General features: G+C 42.7%; 1 protein-coding gene across 2 annotated transcripts in view; it reads left to right on the top strand.

Moving 5' to 3' along the window:
- LOC124610446 (protein unc-13 homolog 4B) overlaps positions 1-20,132 on the top strand; it is a 251,742-nt gene that overhangs the window by 55,600 nt on the left and 176,010 nt on the right. The window contains exon 1 of one of the 2 annotated variants that reach the window (XM_047140161.1): positions 6,164-6,260. The exons of the other annotated variant lie outside the window; for it this stretch is intronic. Within the exon in view, the coding sequence (XP_046996117.1) occupies positions 6,199-6,260 (62 nt within the window). The 5' untranslated portion in view covers positions 6,164-6,198. Of the gene's footprint in view, positions 1-6,163; positions 6,261-20,132 lie in introns of those variants that run through there. 2 annotated transcript variants of the gene reach the window in all.

The raw sequence follows: 20,132 nt of genomic DNA on the forward strand, positions 1-20,132 counted from the left end.
GTGGCCGAGTAACTGGCTTGTCACAATACGCCAGTCACTACTCTTGACGAACTGTGGTATCGTGATGAAGCTGCATGGGCAGCTGTACCTGTACACGCCATCCAAGCTGTGTTTGACTCAATGCCCAGGCGCATCAAGGCCGTTACTACGGCCAGAGGTGGTTGTTCTGGGTACTGATATCTCAGAATCTATGCACCCAAATTGCGTGAAAATGTAATCACATGTCAGTTCTAGTATAATATATTTGTCCAATGAATACCCGTTTATCATCTGCATTTCTTCCTGGTGTAGCAATTTTAATGGCCAGTAGTGTAGCTTAGAGTTCATTTGCGAAATCGAAAGCTTTCAGAAGTGCATTCCCAGCGTGCCTTAAACTGCAAGTCTGCAATCAGTGCATAGAGACGGTACTAATATACGATAGTGAAACATGGACGTTCAGTACGTTAACAGTTAAAAAATTCAGGGATTATCAGCGAGAAATGAAAAGATATATGCCCGGCAGTTGAAGAAGGGACATAAATGACAAAGAGAAAGAGATAAGATGGAAGTTGAAGACTACTAGTGGCTGATTAACAACCAGAGATGGGCTGGCCACATAGACAAAATGATGAGAGACGGGCGAAGGAGATTCAGTGTTGCATTCGCCTTGACAGGAGAAGTACTGACTGGACGACCTTATGAAATATGACAGACATAACAGGCAGAACAAACTTGGACGCCAAAAGCCTCAATAATACAATTTATGGCGAAATCTGAAACAGGTTCGTATTCGGCTGCCGGCTGCTGTGGCCGAGCGGTTCTAGGCGCTTCAGTCCGGAACCGCGCTGCTGCTACGGTCGCAGGTTCGAATCCTGCCTCGGGCATGGATGTGTGTCATGTCCTTAGGTTAGTAAGGTTTAAGTAGTTCTAAGTCTAGGGCACTGATGACCTCAGGTGTTAAGTCCCGTAGTGCTTAGAGCCATTTTAACCATTTTTGTATCCGGCTGTGCGTGATATGTGGCTAATGAGAAAATTCGTGTAAAAAAGTTAAGAAACGGTACTGGAAAAGTAAGTTCTTATAGTAGCTCTAGTATAACTGTAAGTAAGACGACAACACCAGGAACTATGACAAGCTGTATAAAGTAATTACCATACCCCCACTGCTAAATAACTGACACCCTTATATTAGGCAGAATTATTATTATAAAAAGGCACTTAAGATAGCACATAACGTGTAGAAACATGACAAATTAACTGTGTCCTGCACAAGGAGGAATTTATCTCCAATAGACCAGTGAGACCCTGAGTTTTCCGATTGTCAGTCCTTTACGTGTGTCAACGGCGCATGTTTCAAAACCTGTATGTGGTTTAACTTCCCTCAGGTGCCTTAACTCAAATACTATACTAACTCACGTGCTAATGGCCGACCGCTTCGCTTTTCTCTGCTCAGTGGTATAGATGAACGAGGGCATGTCGCCAACATATCATCCTCTCGTCAGCTGGTACCATTTTTCGAAACCAGAGCTGCTACTGTGCCTTCAAGAAATTTCTCTGTTATCATCACGAGAATGAGTGGACCTCTTCGCTATTTTCATACCAAAGAAAAAGTTGTGCTGCTATCAAAGGTCAAAGCCTTGTCCCACGAATGTGTGTCAGATTCACACAACTATAGAGGCGAGCACTTTTGTATTTTTTGTATTTTTTTTAATATACAGCAGGTTTCACGTGAAGTTTTTCATCTGTATTCCCAAGTGTGAAGCCTCTTCCACGCTGTAAGATGCAGAAGCTACAAAATTTCAGCTGAACTGCGCGGGTCGGCAGCCGCTCGAACGTCACGGTTTTTACTGCCAGTCGGCATAGTAAAGGAAACGTGTCCAGCGCAGCCAAGCGTACGCGTCACGTACTGCAGGAGGCAAGTGACGCACTGTCGGGCGTGGCCATTTCTGTTTCCACACTGAAACTACACTGCGATGGTTGGCTTCATTCGAATACCTGAGAGATACCTTAGACGCAGCCTACTAAATATTCCTTTATTTTCTTAGCAATTCTCTGCTGCTCAACTACTTTGGAATAAATTAGTCTATTTTGCTCCATAGTTTTCCACGTCACTGTACATTGGATGTCCAAATGTTTTATAGACCTTCGTCGCTCCTTATTCTTCTAAAAGAATTATCTGAGGCAGCTCTGCTACAGCCGAAAGTACTTTTCGCTCCATGAACGAGTAGTTTAGTCAATTCTAAAAGCAACACCGTCTTGCTGCAATGAAGTCATGGAATTATTTTAGACAGTGACAAGGAAAACGTCCACAGTTCGCAGTTTTAGCCTTCTGGCCATATTTGTAAATGAAAACGACAATTCTGTAAGAAATACTTCAAAGGAAATCGTAAGAACTTATATAATCCTAATACATCTAATTCTGTAGAGACGGGGTGCTAGTTCGTTGGCCGTTACAATTTTCAACAAAAGCATTCACCTGGTGTTACGCAGACAATAAAATCGTGGAACTAGAAGTGTTCGACTCTCCCAGCAAATACACAAGAGCTATTCAGTGTACGGACCTACACGACCGTTTTAGATGCTGTATGAAGTTCCTTACCTAAAGGTTCCATATTACAACGCCAACGTCTTACAACTGAGGGATCTTTTGCCACTCTCGCGGTACCCAGATGCACTTCCTGCCGAAGGAAGAACGGGAAATTTATTAAATCTCAAAATTCGGTAAAATATCTTTTACTCTATAGTCTGATGGTGGTAATATAGAGAGGGATAGATTCCGCTATCCACCTGCGGAAGCTGTTTCCCCGGGGGCTCTTGCACAATATTATAGTGAAATCGTTCCGTGTAGAAAATCCCTCCACCAGGATTAACCATGGGTTTTAGTAGAAGAGGCACAAACATACTGCATAGCTTCTAGGGACAATGTTCTGATGCTACCGTTTTGACGCTGGAAAAGTGTATCAAGCTATTCTGTATGTGGTACTGTTTGCTGTTTCGAAATTCAATATTTCTATCAACTGTGGTCAAAGAGAATTGTCAGGACTGCGGCTGTGCACGATTGTGCTGGAATGCATGTGGAAAGCAGAGATACCGCACTGGTGAAAAATGGATATCAACGTTGTAGTCTTATTATGTTTCTAACAGAGGATATTAACACATAATGTATTAACTTTATTACCGCTCTCGCCTGTACGCGAGAAGATATCTGGAAGATGACGTTAATGCATGGTCTGTCACCGTACTAGGCAGCGAATAAACAGCACCATTATAATACAGTGTCCTCGGTTAACAGTTACTGGGAATCCTTAATCTGCAGCCATCGACGCTGTCTGGACTAAAGGCTTGATACACTTGTCAAGAAGAACTGATCCATGGGAATGATGTGCTGTTATTGAAATTCAGACATCGTATTGGTGAAATAAAACTGAAGCAGGAGACAGTAATTGTGCTTTCCTGGATAAATGTGGGCTCAGTTTAATTATTTTTCTTTTGGGGTTTGTTCTTTTTAAATCACGATACAGACGTCGGTATGTAGTGTCAGAAACGAAAGGTGTGGGATCCTGCCTATTCAGTGTGTGAACTCGAAAGACCTTTTTAGATGTAATGTGACGCGCTTGCAGTATATTTGCTATCATTTATGAAATCTCGTCTTATTTTAACAACAACTACAAACTATGGAAGCCGTTATGGTCACTCTTCGTGTTTTGAGTAACTGCAGAGTGTTAAGGAGAGTAACTAGGGTTGTGACAATGTCGTCTGAGGAATTAAAGTCTTCTAGTCTCGATATTTTACTTTGTTTCTGGCATCTCGGCTGTAATTAGTAAAGATACGCGGCCCGAATCAAATATTCGTGGGGCCCTATTTTACAATAACGTGTATCTAGCAACAAAAATCTGCATTTAAAAGAAGTCAACTCACGTTGATAGCTTGACAATGTTTAGTCTTCCTGCTCAGTAACAAATAAAAATAATAGACAGTAATATGTTAACATGTGCTTAATTTTAACTGACGTTCGTGAATTCGTCAGTCAACAAAGTGAAGTTGGCTGCTTACCTTAGGGGCAAAGGGGTAGGTAGCTGGGCCAGAAGATGTGAGAGGGGGAATATTTCATTGTTTGCTTTCCAGTATTGGCAACCGAAAGGCATGCGCGATCCTTACCGATCAGCTGCTATAGTATAAATTTTGACACGGAAGTCACGCGGATTCGTGAATGCGTATTAGCGCATGCGCTGTTGCTTCAAATGCGGTACTTATTTGTAGCAAGGACCATTGAAATAAAGTAAGGCTGTTCTAATACATCGCAGTGAGTAGGGAAAAAAAATGACGTTCAAAATATTTAGTAAACATTTGTGGCTGTGTCTCGTACTGCATTATCCATTTAAAGATAAGTACAGTTATTGTTATTAATCGATTAATCACCCGCTCACACTGGCAATCCAACAACATTTCGTCAGGTAACTACACTGTCACGATTTTGGGCTCGCTGGGGGTGGCAACATTCTGAAACAGGAACAGTCGACACGAAGTACTCCAAATAGCGCAGGCTTTTAACTCTCATTACTTGGGGGTTGGTGGCCAACGTATCACGCCCTTACAATAGCTAGTCCACTGGGGGCTCATAACACTCTAATTTATGGAGGTTGCTGGTAAATGCTAAGATCAGTACTTGAGTGGCCCGAGCTGGCGTCCCACAGGCCAAAACATCACTATTGGCTCTTGAGCAAAAAAGTTTAAGAACCGCTGCTCTAAGTGATAAAGACGTAGACAGGTCATTGACACCAGATGTGCAAGGATACCTTCCGGAACTTAGTACTTACTGCCTTCTTTCCGTAGCATCTAGTTCTAGATTGTCGGTGGGTTTTCTCCAGATTGCCGTAATGCCTTATTACGGCCGAGGACACACAAACAGCGATAACTAGACGATCAGTGGATTTTGGTGAACGTTTTGGTTCTGTACGACTCAGCTTACTGTGATTACGTAGGCTTTCCCGGCGTAATAAGTCTTGAAAGTCTCTTCGGGTTTGCTGCCGGATCCTAAAATCAACTTGACTCGATATTTCGGCGATCCAACTGGTCGCCATCTTCAGGAAAATGCTGCTTCTCCTGATGGGTCCCGCTGAGAATTGACGCAAGATTGCAAATCGACGTCCTATATAGGCAACCGTTCAGTACACGGTGCAAGCGCCGCCCATCAGGGTTTCTGCCTTCCAAGACAGGGAGGTGGCGCCGCCCTTAGTGAAACACTGCTGGCAACGATATATCGCACCGAAGAACGTTCAGTTTTGATGCGAGATAATACAGGATTCCACGTCTTGCTAAGAGGAAACCCATTGTCTCTGTTGATTAAATTATCAGCCAACCTAATTTCAATCGCCTCTTTATAGACACTGTTCCAAAAACCGGAAATGTTGGGAACTACCACAGTTTCATCAAATTTCATACTGTGCCCCTCATTTAGACAGTGTTCTGCTACCGCCGATTTTTCCGGCTGTTGTAGCCTCGTATGACGGCGATGTTCCACACTGTCATGCACTGTGCGAATCGAACGGCCAATATAAGCCTTCCCACATTGACACGGAATTTTGTACACACCGGGTTTCCTAAGCCCCAAATCATCTTTCACAGAGCCGACCAGAGCCCTAATCCTAGAAGGTGGACGGAACACACTCTTAATATTGAAATTCCTAAGGGCGGCGCCACCTCCCTGTCTCGGAAGGCAGAAACCGTGATGGGCGGCGCATGCCCCGTGTACTGAACGGTGGCCTATATAGGACGTCGATTTGCAACCTGGCGTCAGTTCTCAGCGGGACTCATCAACAGAAGCAGCATTTTCCTGAAGATGGCGACCAGTTGGATCGCCGAAATATCGAGTCAAGTTAATTTTAGGATCCGGCAGCAAACCCGAAGAGACTTTCAAGACTCAGCTTACTGCTCTGTACCTTAGCGAACAGACAAACTGGTATCATGCAAGCAGCCGTGATGAAATTGTTTTGATAATATGGCCCCTCCCCACTCTCACCAAACACACTACTTCCTTACTCGGTCGTTGAGGGGTGGACTGTGACGTATCGCTAAGGCTGTTTGCACCCACGGAGTGCGCGGCTCGTGCGAGTATAAAGTCCAGCGTGGCGGCGGCCCGCACACAGTGGCAGTCGTAGTCGCAGAGGCACAGGGACAGCGGCGGACGAACGGCCATCCGTCAGCCCAGCACCATCGACACAGATGGCTCCGCCACGCAACGGGGAGGACCACTCGCCCAAGCGGCTCTTCCGACTCTTCAACAAGTACGTACCGCACCGGTCAGTGCCTCCCCGTCTTGACTTCTCATCCCTGCGTGAACTTAGTGACGTAAAATGAGAAGAAGAGTGTTTTGTACAAGGTTTAGAACATGAAGCTGTATTCAGAAAGAAGTGTGATGGGGTATCAGTGTGTGGCAAAACTTCACGTGGGCATTTTCAATACGTACTGATGCCCCAGTGTGAACTGCGGATACAATGCATCACCCACAGTGCTAAAAAGTGGCAATTAAACAGTGTGTTAGTCATGGGACAACTAGAGGGCATGATCATAAATTATACTTTATTTGTTTCGCTCTTATACCCCGCATCAGAACTCTCGGACACTGGGCATCCGTAGTAAGAGTGGTCATCGTGAATCAATTTAGGAAGTCACATCTCTCTTAAAACAAATTTCTCGATGTTATTGTATTAGGGGCATAAAAATAACGCATAGGAACCGTTGTTGCATAAAAAATAAATAAAATAAACGTTTTTCTAGTCGCTAATACATTAACGATCTATTCATGTACATGTGAAACAATAAATCCACGTTAAAACCGACCACGACGTACAGTATTTCAATACTTTTACCAGTAAATTTCTAAGGGTGAGCAAAATTACTATATCTTTGCCAAGCATCATTATTTCCACCATGTTACAGTGTCGAGTCTGCCATGTTTCGTATTGCTGATGCTAACACCACTTCCTTCCTGTATATTGGTTCGACCTCGAATTGATGTAAAGCGTCACGGTTCATTTATTTGCTTACAAGTTCGGTCGCTCGCTTGGGGCAAACTAAATAATGGAGTTTTCGTAGGTCTTCAGAATGTCTTCAGCCTGCTTTGTGAGGAACTGCAAGTAGTTTTGTAGCTTTGACTCATCATAAATCTGAGTGTTTCGTCGTCTTGCCCTAGAATTGTTATGAAAAACATTTATTAATCTGAATGGCTCTGGCTAAATGAAAATCGTGTGTGTAACGAAAGCGTGTAAGATCCACAACAACAGAAACTGCCATGCCTACATCTACACATTCATTAAAAGTTCTCGATTATGTTTTACTCACCGTCGTACTGCACTTGTTGCACATCCAACACACCTGCCTATTACGGAAAGCTGACGGATCTTTATAAGAAGCCGTGTTCAACATGTAGCAGCATGCACTTCTATTTGTTTCGTAGGAAGGAACGTTATTGGAAAGTGTATCACCAACATGTCTCTAATTTGATGCTATAATGTCAGATATCTGATAAGACCTACACTTTTCCTCTGAGACTGAATAGTTTCGAGAATCGTGTACAGTATTAAATACTAATGTATGAATGTAATGGATAGAGCGGCCCGACACAATAGTCACTCTTAAAAATGTGGGTCAAAAACGGCAAGAAACAACGATACTATTCTACTGGTTTTTTTTAATGATCCAACGGAGGCTGTAAAGAATACTTCAGTAAGCCCAGGTTTGATTCCTTCTCACACTAATGACCACCTGAACAAGCAGTCTACCTCTGAACCACCTTGCTCGACTAAACGCTGTGTGCTTTAAGAAAAAGAAAAGTGTATAATGAATGCACCTTAGTGTGCTCTTTTATCCTTTGTGAAGCTCTTTCTGCAGTTGCGACTCCACTACTCCACTACTCCATAAACCTTCACGATACTGTTTTAACGGCTTTCTTGTTACTTGAACAGCTCAATCAGGGCTCTCGTAGACTGCCATTCTCCCCAACTTTGTCTGCATAATACTGATTGTAAGGCGATGTTAGGCAAATGTGCTCGATTACACTACTAAAAACAGTCGTTACATTAGTGATTGAGACGAAAGGACACCTGCATCTGTCATTCACCTTTTACGTGGGCGGTTATACGGCTGATAACTGCAGGTATTGATGTGATTTTATATTTGCTGATCTGTCTTTTAAATTGTCAGAAGAATTAATGTATTGAACAAAAGATCGGTACCGCCTGAAATATTACCTTCGATATGAGTAGGTGCTTCATCGTCAAATTTATGTCAACCAAAGCTATCATCGTACGATAGGCGCAATATTCTTAAATGGATAATTTTTTGCATATGTGTTGTAAATAGTCTTTTGAGCGTATAATCCACAGGTTTTGTTTCTTAAATATTAAAATCTAGAATGATGCATCAAAACTCAGTGGGAAGGAAGTATAGATATGGGCTTTTCATACGGCTAGAAAGGAGAAATGACCAGCGTAACTTCGGAAATGTATAATTACGCAGTTATCTCGACATATACACTACGGGGAGCACGCCGACGACGGATCAGCCACTACGTATTTCGTTCAAGAATGCTCGGCGACTGAGTTGGTAACAGGCAAACTGCAGAGCCTAAGCTCTAGGAACCTTTAAGGTCCAGCAACAATCCTCGGTCGGTACTAGTATACCTTTTTCTGTTCTGTGTCACTTCGTACTCCTCCGACAACGGTTTGTTTGTAATTAGAAAAATACCAAGCTGCACCGTTGTTTGGAGTCTAACTTAAACAATAGGTTCCCTTATGTCTAGATGTCTAAGTCAGTTTAAAGTTCGGACGCAATCAATTGTCTTTCTGCTAAGCACCGTGCCTAGTAAAGCACTGCGGCGTTCAAAGCAACCTGAGGGTTGAGAACATCTTTATATTGTACTGCGTGGCCTGATATCTTTGAATACTTGCCACTGACAGTTAGTTATTTTACTTCATGAGTAATTGTTGTTGCGCAGTTTCTACACCGTCAGCAAACAGGCACTTTATTGCACACTTCACAGTTGCAAGATAGACAGGAGCGGACAGACTATTTGACCAAAACTCTTTAATTTAATCCTGTTGGACACTTCCTTGTCGAGACAGATTTAGTTTTTTGTTTATTTGATATTATTGATGATTTACTAACTCTACATGTGTACGTTTTAGCAGCTTGTGAGACGATATGCATCACACCTGATTTATTTCCTTTTTTGTGCGACAATGACTGTACAATGACTGGTGTCCCGTGTTCAATCAGGATGACGTCACATCGGACGATTAGTCCAGCATGTAACCTGAGCGTAACACATCGCTGGTGGTGTCGGAGAGCGCTCCGATAATCACACAGGATAGCTCTGTAATTGTCAAAATCCACAACAATGTTGTTGTGGATGTCATTTCTTCTTCTCTTTACATGAGAATATATCTCAAGTTTTGCCGCTGAATTTTAATAAACCCATATCTTACAAGAAAAATAATGCACTATCAGTAGCATAATCTTCAGAAATTTTGTGAGTAGATTGCTTAACGTGGAGTTACACTTAGTGTTTCACTGTCTTTTCTTGATATTCCATTAAAATTTAAAAGATAAAGATTACCTCTGGGTAGATCATCCACTTTTATTACATTCTGAAATTTTAATCTACATCTTAACTGTTTATCAGAAAAAGCTTACTGGAACTACCTCCGTTCCAATCAGTTTCCGCCGGACGATATATACGGATCTGAAGTGTCACAACGAGAGAAAGCTGTGCCGCAGATCAGTATTCTCTGCATTCACAATTATTACCAAATATAAAACTAGTTTGAACAGTGTAGTAGTTCAGTGTATGCTGTCATTCGCGCGAGTAACCACGAGTCATCAAGTCAAATGATCCTTGAGCTAAGCTAGAATGCAAGACCCGAGACGCGTCGCTGGCGTACATACTGCTACATTACTTGCGTATATGACTCTGAGCTTTTAACATTCTAAGTTTTAAGAAAATTCAACAAGTAAATTCTTTGTCTTTTGGAGTTGGACGTGCTCTTTTTCATCACGTCTTGATTTTCTAGTGCTTCACGGTTATTTAGATTTTATTTTTTATTCCACGCACTGGAAAACATGTTGACGTATATAAAATACCTAACCGAAATTTGTGAGAAAAATACTTTTTGTTCCGTTTAATTTGGCTGTTTTGCTAATGTAAAGATTGTTTTCGGACAGTAATTATTGAAGGTATTTCAAACATGAGTACTCAGTAAAACATAATCGCGAAAGTTTGAAATCTTACGTCATCGTTTGTTCTGGACTCAAGAAATTCTTTTTCCAAAAATTTGTAATTTGTTTTACCGTCGATTTCGACCAAGGTTTTGTCAATTTCTCTTTGAATGTAAGGTAAATACTACAGTCGGAGATCCTCTCTCAAATATTGTCCACTGATAATCTCATGGCCCCTCTTCAACCCGACTAGAGTCTGTCTGTGAATATCCGAGAATTGCATAGTACTTGGTCTACAAAATTTGGAAGAGAATGAAAATAAAAGTTTTCATTTCATTCTTAAAATGTATTTTGGCAATTAATACAACGTAATTTTTGCAAATCCATATTTTGCATGAAGGTTTCAATTTATAAGGGCCATCTTGCGTTGTCATACAGCGTCACGTTAACCTCACAACTCGCTGCGTACGTCGATCCAGAAGAAAGGCAAGGACCTTGACCGTTAAATAACTGTCTTGTTTGAAACATCCTTCGGACTATGCCTTACGTCAGAGAAAAAGATGTATGCAGTTAACCGTGAGCTTAAGATTAGTTCTGCGAAATCATGTTGTATGCACAACTTGAGTATTCTACCGTGGAATTTGTAAAAGTCTCTACTAATTTTCCGCTCAGTGATGTACACCTGAGTTCTTTTTATTCTTTTTTCCTCTGAGGTTTCTCACCAGAAGCTGCCTGATGTAGTACGTTTTCCGTTGGGCGCCTCCGGAGGGGCCTGTGCCCCTTTGCCCTTGACCGTAGATAATTTACTCAAGGTTCTCGTCCCTCGCTTCGAGCTATGGATACACGAACGACGCCTGGCAGGTAGGCAATCGGCGTAACACGACGCTTAAGCCAGCTGGATAATTGCGAAATCAATGCGCATCGTAGCAATTTTGTTATTTAGCCGCTAAGTTGTGAGTTAATGACACCATGCGTCCGGTGTAGGTTATTCTCTGGACTACTTCACGTAATCTGATTGTTATTACAAAGTAAAATGTACAGAGTAATAATAACTGTTCAGTCACTGGAAGTAATATGAGATTTTTCATCTACGAACGCCTACAAAAGACATATCAGCACTTTTGTTACCATTCGTAGAAGCTGTAGCGGGATAATGATGTGCTTTCGGACGTTCTGATGTCATATACTGTGTTATTCAACGGTAACTTTTGATCATTTAAGTTTAAGAGAAGTACAGTGAAATAAAGTACTTAATGAACCAATCAGCAGACGAAATACAATCTTTTTCAAACGATGTCAACCACTTTGTTTCAGAAGCGGACATCGTATCGTACTCTTTGAAATGTTTCCCACAGCTATATATGTAAGATGTCACTTCATCTACACTGATTCACACCAACTAGGAAAAATAGTAAAAATTGAAAAATGGCTCTGAGCACTATGCAACTTAACTTCTGAGGTCATCAGTCGCCTAGAACTTAGAACTAATTAAACCTAACTAACCTAAGGACATCACACACATCCATGCCATAGGCAGGATTCGAACCTGCGACCGTAGCGGTCGGTCGGTTCCAGACTGTAGCGCCTAGAACCGCACGGCCACTCCGGCCGGCGAAAAATTGAAATTCAGAACGATATTTGAGTATGTTATGAGCACAGTAATGCTGCACAAAACCACAACATGTAGAGCAGCATCTATCAACACGCTGGCGGCGTTCAGCCGTAGGAAGTAGCTGCAGGTTTGAGAACAAGGCCGCAGTTCGCACTTGTAGAGCGAGAGAAGACGACGGGTGCAAAGAAGGCAGTCCAGTAACACTGAGTCATTTACGTACTTCGCTTCGAAAGAGGGCCGTTGCCAGACTGGAAGCATCTCAAACTGAGATACACGTGGACAGCTTTGGTGTTCGGTCTTCCGTTGTTGATTTTAGTAACAATGTCTAACCGCTGGGCCGGCCGAAGTGGCCGTGCGGTTAAAGGCGCTGCAGCCTGGAGCCGCAAGACCGCTACGGTCGCAGGTTCGAATCCTGCCTCGGGCATGGATGTTTGTGATGTCCTTAGGTTAGTTAGGTTTAACTGGTTCTAAGTTCTAGGGGACTAATGACCTCAGCAGTTGAGTCCCATAGTGCTCAGAGCCATTTGAACCATTTTTTCTAACCGCTGGTCCGTCTTCCAGATGACTGAATTAAGTACGCCCAAAACTTGTCTTCTACTTGATGCGGCGGTGAACTGTTCAAATGTGTGTAAAATCTTATGGGACTTAACTGCTAAGGTCATCTGTCCCTAAGCTTACACACTACTTAACCTAAATTACCCTAAGGACAAACACACACACCCATGCCCGAGGGAGGACTCGAACCTCCGCCGGGATCAGCAGCACAAGCGATGAACAATGCACGCTGTTAGCTAGGCGAAGGCACACAAATGGGACCCTATTTAAACTACGACCTGCTCTTGTTTCTGCCGCCGGCCGGTGTGGCCGAACAGTTGTAGGCGCTTCAATCTGGAACCGCTACGGTCGCAGGTTCGAATCCTGCCTCGGGCATGGATGTGTGTGATGTCGTTAGGTAAGTTAGATTTAAGTAGTTCTAAGTTCCAGGGGACTGATGACCTCAGATGTTAAGACCCATAGTGCTCAGAGCCCTTTGTTTCTGCCATTGGAAGAGACTGGAGGCGGCTATGGTCACCAAAAACAGTCTCTGGTCATATACCCCCTGTTAACGACAGAGATCAGCGACGACCGCATTACTCTCTTCAACGAAGTTCACGCAGTTGCATAAATTCTTTAATGGCTACATCTGCTTAGACTCATAAGTCCATTTCAAAACCCACAGATACGTCACCATTTGCGTCAGGCTCCTGCTAGAAGTATCTGTATAAACGGACTTTGTGCGGTTGAATTAAACGAACTAATTCCATTATTCCAACGAAATTTTCTTGAATGAAAAGGTTGGTTCTTCTTCCTAATAACATTTAGTTGCAAACTCCTCCCTGTCAAGGTGACTGGGACACTGCCGGACGGTCGTGGGGATGACATAAGCAGTGTTTCACCGTCCGGCTCAATGATCGAATCCGTGCGTTTTCAGAGTAGTTTTCACAACACCAAAGGGCTCATAGCGGTAGCAAGCTAACCTTATCTCACGGGCCGAAGCAAGGCTGACACACTCATCTAACAACCAACACATCAATACGGAAAGTTGGCAACTTAATTTGCTTGCACCAATATTTGTTTACATCACTATCTGCGGCGTAATGACGACGCAGGCAGAGTGAGCTCCTTCGCGGTGAATCTCGCCTGGAGCTCCTGGACTGCAGTCCTGGGTGTTTCCTTGCTGACCATGTAGAGGAAAGGCATGTTCCCATCTGTTGTTGGAAATAGGGTTGCGGTCTCATGGACATTTTGAAAGTATAATCTACTTAGATTATTTGTCAGCTTCATATGCCATAGCCTGGGCAAAGAAAACGTGACCATGTAGGTGATAGACATTATATTATCTAGAACATCGTCGGCCTTGTGTTTATTTCTGTTCTTCGATATAACTACGTTGATAGTCTCAAGATTCTTCTTATAATTACTGTTTACCTTGGCTGTAAACATTTAGTGAACTGTCGATAATGTACCAAGAACGAAAACTAAATATACCATCTCTGTCTCGTTCTGTAAAGATAATAAATTTCACGATCTAAGGACACTCAGAGCTATAATAATTTGCTGACGAGGTGATTTCAGTATATAGTGATTATCTGAAGCTTTATTAACAGGAAGCCACTGCCATTATATATGCGACTGCTCTTTCCGTCTTACATTGGTTATGACAAGAGCCCTATAAACTTTTCACATATTAAGTTGCTCAGCTACGTGCGACAAAGAGAGAGGCTGCGCTTTGTCAAAGCAATATCGCTCAGGCAGCAAGTGCGATCAGCAGTTAAATTATTAGCAAGCAATGATCCAAGCCCTATGATGAGTCCCCACTGGCACAGAAGAATAGTGAAGTGGTGAAGTGGCTCTCGATGATTCAGATGCTTGGCATATCGTGGACGGAAACAGCTTGAACATTGCACACTAAAGACGAAAGGTAAAACCAAGAAGAAGCCCACCTGTAATTTACCTCCATTCTTTATGGATTTACTTGGCTGTCCGCATTACGAGCGTAGGTCAATATCAACCATTATTACATACCTGCTTTCTTTAGAAAAAAAGCTTAAATTTGGTGTGAGCTTCCAGTACCGAAACCTCTGTCGTCATGGTGAACGAATGCGGAGGAGCCCGCTTCCTGACGACACAGATGCCGTTGGAGTTGAGCCGGAAACTGGGAAAAATCCGTAGTTTTCTTGTTGAACAATCTAACCCGGTACTGCCCGGGAATGACTTGGAAAACTATGGAAAAGTTAAATCAGGTTTATGTCGGACAAGGGCTGTTACCATGAGACCGGTCTCTGTGTCACTTAACGCACGATCTTAATTTCATCCCACTTTTACATTAAACATCTTTACAGGTACCGTACCTGAGATTTGAAGGATATAAAGATATTATAAAGTGGGCCTTTAAATGTTGTTAAAGAACAGTTAAGTTATTGCTTCCTGCCACTTGTAGCTTATATTATCTCTCTGGTCTAACGGTTTATCTTTTCCACCAAACACCACTGGTCAGCGTAAAAGTGCGACGCTATAGCGGCGACAGTCGTTTTCGTGATTCTTTGCGTTTCTGTTTCTGATAAGTTATGTGGGACAACACATAGCTAGACCCTTGCATTTGTTACTAGTAGAAGAACCTATGGAACAAGTCAGATACAAATTAAACTGACTTAGTACGCTTCTTTTTAATGAGACACGCCAGTGAATCGTCTGCTTCTTTCCCAACGCATTCGTGAATTTTTGCTCGTCTTGCGTCATACAACATCACGCTGTCTGCACTCACAAGACGTCCGACGGCACCCTACTGAGTGAACTGAACAGCTGAAAGCAATACCATGACAATGCAGTACATGATGAAGGACATATTAGTATTACCATTCCTTGACTGCTATTCATCGGAAAGCATTGTTCCAAACGAAGAAAGCTAAGCTCCTACTTGCTTAGTGGTTATGGATCCCAGCCTACGTGTGAATATGCTTATCTTCTACGCGTAAAGTTTATAGTAAATTACTGTTATCAACAATCTGCCTAAGCCTGACCTAGTCATGTCATTAACGCGTATGAAGCCTAAGCCGATGTTTTATTTCTGGTCATGTAATTCTCTCGCTTGACATCTTCTACTATACCAAGAATACATAAACTTTCAATGTTACATGTCACATCAAATTCCTAAGTGACAAGATAAATTCCTCAAACCTGCATACCAGGCTACGCAAAAGTTGCGACGACCGCGATACAGAATTAGCGCGCCTGCCAACACCGCTTCAATCTGGAGTAGTTCTGCCATCGGCCGGTAGATGGGGGACATGCCTTGAGCGCCACGAGTGTGTTTCAGAACTCGAAGGGCGGTGTTGTCTAATAAGAAATAGATCATTCTGGAATACGACACGTCATCGCATACGAAAATCCGACAGTTTTCATTATTATCCTGTTCAGGCCGAGTAATTCTTCAACGCACTGTTTTACGTGTGTAGCGACGTCACCCTTGCTTTCATCTATGCAAAGATATGGCGGGTGCTATTCATAATGTAACATCCAGAGATGAGAGCAACGTTCGACTCTCGATCGAAGGAATAGCTGCGTATTGCTGGCTTCAAATATCAGATACCACTACGTCCACGCGTGATATTAAAAGAACTTTTAGGGGCATGAAAGATCTTTTGTCGCATGTATTTGGACAAAGAAAAACAACAGTTTCACTTAAAGGATTCTTGACTGATAGCAGAAAAGTATTGACTAATACTTTTAGTTTTCACACCTTTAAAAACCGATTTGTTAACACACAGAATGTCGAGTACACTGTTTTCCTACGACTGGATGAACAAACTATTGCCGTGAAACGTTTTCATTTCGTTAGTTTTGTCAGTATTCTGTAAAAGTTCGGTGCGGCAGTACGATGGAAGTAAAAAGCCTAATTACACAGTTGTATTCGAGTGTACAACTTCTTTCTCTGCATTTTATCACGTAGCCCGACTGTCTTCCAGTAAGCTCGGTTTGACTAGCATCAAAATAATTTTGTAAGGATATGTACGGATTACACTCAAGTATCACATGGAAGCCTGACACATTCGGTTGTGTCTGTCCCATACCTGTAAACTAAAAACTGCTTTTCGTTTAGTCTGTGCATATTTTTATAGTGTCTTATTTCACTTTCGGAAACTGACAAACATTGTACGAAATTAGTTTCAAAGAACCGCGCGTGTTTGCTAGATAACAGCTTCTCCTATGATGAACAGATATGCTGAGTCGAAATCTTAGCTCAAAAAAAGCTTTTTGTCGAAAAAGCTTGTCCCGTGAAGCTCTGATACACAACTTTATCCAAGACAACTGTGCTTCCGTTCATCAGCATAAAGGGCAGACAGCAAACATGTGCCGGTATGCAAATTTATGTCTTATTTTACAAGAGTGGATATTAAGATTCGTAGGGAATTTTACTTGAGATTATTTTAATTCTGCACGCAGGATTGTGCGAAGAAAGTGAATATGAGTGTTGTCTTGGATACGACTGATGAACGCAATCTAAAAAAAAATTTAAAAATTAAAAAAAATAGTTTGTCCAGGATCTGCCGGCCGCGGTGGCCGAGCGGTTCTAGGCGCTTCAGTCCGGAACCGCGCGACTGCTACGGTCGCAGGTCCAAATTCTGCCTCGGGCATGGATGTGTGTGATGTCCTTAGGTTAGTTAGGTTTAAGTAGTTCTAAGTTCTAGGGTATTGATGACCTCAGATGTTAAGTCCCATAGTCCTCAGAGCCATTTGAACCATTTTGTCCAGGATCTGCTGTAACGAAGATCATCGTACTTTGGCGGTTTTACGACGGTTTAAGTATCAGTTACCTACGATTTTACATGCTCTGACGCCTTTACTCTGATTATCGCTGTTAGTGCAAGTGTTAATCAAGTTCTGACCAGACGTAAGACCCATCAAAAGCCTTAACGCGAACTACGATCAATTTTGTATTAGTTGATCGAATGCTCTCAGTCCCATGTTTCGCTGATAATCGCTACTGTCCACAATGGCTGCGGTGTATAGATTACAAAAAGCAATCTCTGTTTTCTAATCAGTTAATTATTTGCATTTCAAACACAAAGGATCTGTACTTTAAGAACTCACAATAAAATTACTCTTTCTGAGCATGTTTTCTGATATTCCGTATCTTCAACACTAACGATACCATAAAAATACACTCTACATCGATTACAGATCTTCAAAGTATCTGTAATACAATATTGGTTAGTAGTAGGGAGATACATATTACATTCACAACAAGCGTCAGTTAGGTTGAATGATAGACATTTACAAACAGTGAGTAATTTAAATTAATGCATTTTGTTTAACGGTAAAAATAAGAGCGAGAGAAAAACAAATTTAAATGATTTTACATCTACATCCATACTCCGCAAGCCACCTGACGGTGTGTGGCGGAGGGTACGTTGAGTACCTCTATCAGTTCTCCCTTTTATTCCAGTCTCGTATTGTTCGTGGAAAGAAGGATTGTCGGTATGCCTCTGTGTGGGCTCTAATCTCTCTGATTTTATCTTCATGGTCTCTTCGCGAGATATACATAGGAGGGAGCAATATACTGCTTTACTCCTCGGTGAAGGTATGTTCTCGAAACTTCAACAAAAGCCCGTACCGAGCTACTGAGCGTCTCTCCTGCAGAGTCTTCCACTGGAGTTTATCTATCATCTCCGTAACGCTTTCGCGATTACTAAATGATCCTGTAACGAAGCGCGCTGCTCTCCGTTGGATCTTCTCTCTCTCTTCTATCAACCCTATCTGGTACGGATCCCACACTGCTGAGCAGTATTCAAGCAGTGGGCTGAACCGTAAACTACTTCCTTTGTTTTCGGATTACATTTCGTTAGGATTCTTCCAATGAATCTCAGTCTGGCATCTGCTTTACCGACGATCAACTTTATACGATCATTCAATTTTAAATCACTCCTAATGCCTACTCCCAGATAATTTATGGAATTAACTGCTTCCAGTTGCTGACCTAAATAAACTTGGCACACAGCGCATTGGAGTAATCAGGTTAGCTGCGTTTCCATGTCCTCGGTTTGCTTATTGTTTTCATGGTGAAGGTGCTAAAGAAAACGTTGTACATAGTATACCAAATACATTTTTCCCCTTTAAATGCCTCCTATAGTTCTTCGGCATTTAACCTAATGATGATACCACACCTGTTCCTTGGTGGATAACTCAGGTAGTTACTGACATGTTCATTCAGAGGCTCATTCACGGGTAAATACCGAATCCTTTAGGGATGTGGCGTATTGCATAACGTGGCCCACACAGCTTTGTGAGACAAGCTGAGAATTTCTCGAATAAGAAAGCCGCGCAGACACATTCAGCCAATTGCAGTGGCGTGATGACTTTCACATGGCGATGTCTCTGCTAACAGAAGATCTGTGTCCGGTGAATGCTTCTGTTTTGTTTGAAAGTACTACCCAAAACTAGCACGCTGTTGTTTTGATTCGAGACGAGCGGGATCGTGGCGTCGCTGGCAGATATTACAGGGTGGCTGCGGGCCAAGTGAGCCGTGGGGACGGCTCTCTGAGGACGGCGACCCGCCGTCGGCGGTTGAGCAAGCCGGCCTCACTGTGACTCAGGCAGCGGGGGCGAGCGCTGGTCACATCATCCACTCACCACTGGCGAAGGCGTAACCACCGGTGACAAAATGCACGTTATACGAATGCGTGGTGTCCGTTCTTCAGTGCAGATGCATATTTACGGAATCTAAAATTAGCGGCCGTGGACGACGTGGACGGAGACTGAGGATACACGGCGCTAGGTGGAATGTGGGTCAGCCGGGGAGCGTGCCGAGGTAGTCTGCGCATTTGCGATAAGCACCGTGTCCACGTGGCGCAGAGGTTAAGCGCATCTGCCTAGTAAGCGCGCGATACCAGGTTAGTGTCCCGGTCTAGCACAATTATTCTTTTGATCGCCGCTGATTTCACACAAACTCTCGATGCAGCTGATATCATTAATTCCTCCAATCTCTTCTCCTTTCTCCCCTCCCCTTCTCCCCTCAATTCAAATAAAATGCATAGTGCAGACTCCCATTGACGCCATTAGTTAGAGCTGGCGCTTCTTTGGCTGCTAAGGGATCTACATCTACGTCTACATGGTTACTCTGCAATTCACACTTAAGTGCCTGGCAGAGGGTTCATCGAACCATTTTCATACTACTTCTCTACCATTCCACTCTCTAATGGTGCGTGGGAAAAAAGAACACCTAAATCTTTCCGTTCGAGCTCTGATTTTATTATGATCATCATTTCCCCCTACGTAGTTGGGTGTCAACAAAATATTTTCGCATTCGGAAGAGAAAGTTGGTGATTGAAATTTCGTAAATAGATCTCGCCGCAAAGAAAACCACCTTTGCTTCTATGACTGGCACCCCAACTCGTGTATCATATCAGTGACACTCTCACCCTTATTGCGCGATAACACGAAACGAGCTGCCCTTCTTTGCACTTTTTCGATGACCTCTGTCAATCCTACCTGGTAACGATCCCACACCGCCCAGCATTATTCCAGCAGAGGACGGACAAGTGTAATATAGGCTGTCTCTTTAGTGGGTTTGTCGCATTTTCTAAGTGTTCTTGCCAACAAAGCGCAGTCTATGTTTCGCCTTCCCCACACTATTATCTATGTGGTCTTTCCAATTTAAGTTGCTCGTAATAGTAATTCCTGGGTATTTAGTCGAATTGACAGCCCTTAGATTTGTGCGATTTATCGTATACCCAAAATTTATTTGAACCACTTTTCGCACCATACAGAAATTCTCTCTAGATCATTTTGT

This window comes from Schistocerca americana, chromosome 1 (genome assembly GCF_021461395.2).
Source record: "Schistocerca americana isolate TAMUIC-IGC-003095 chromosome 1, iqSchAmer2.1, whole genome shotgun sequence".
Classification (NCBI taxonomy): Eukaryota; Metazoa; Arthropoda; class Insecta; order Orthoptera; family Acrididae; genus Schistocerca; species Schistocerca americana.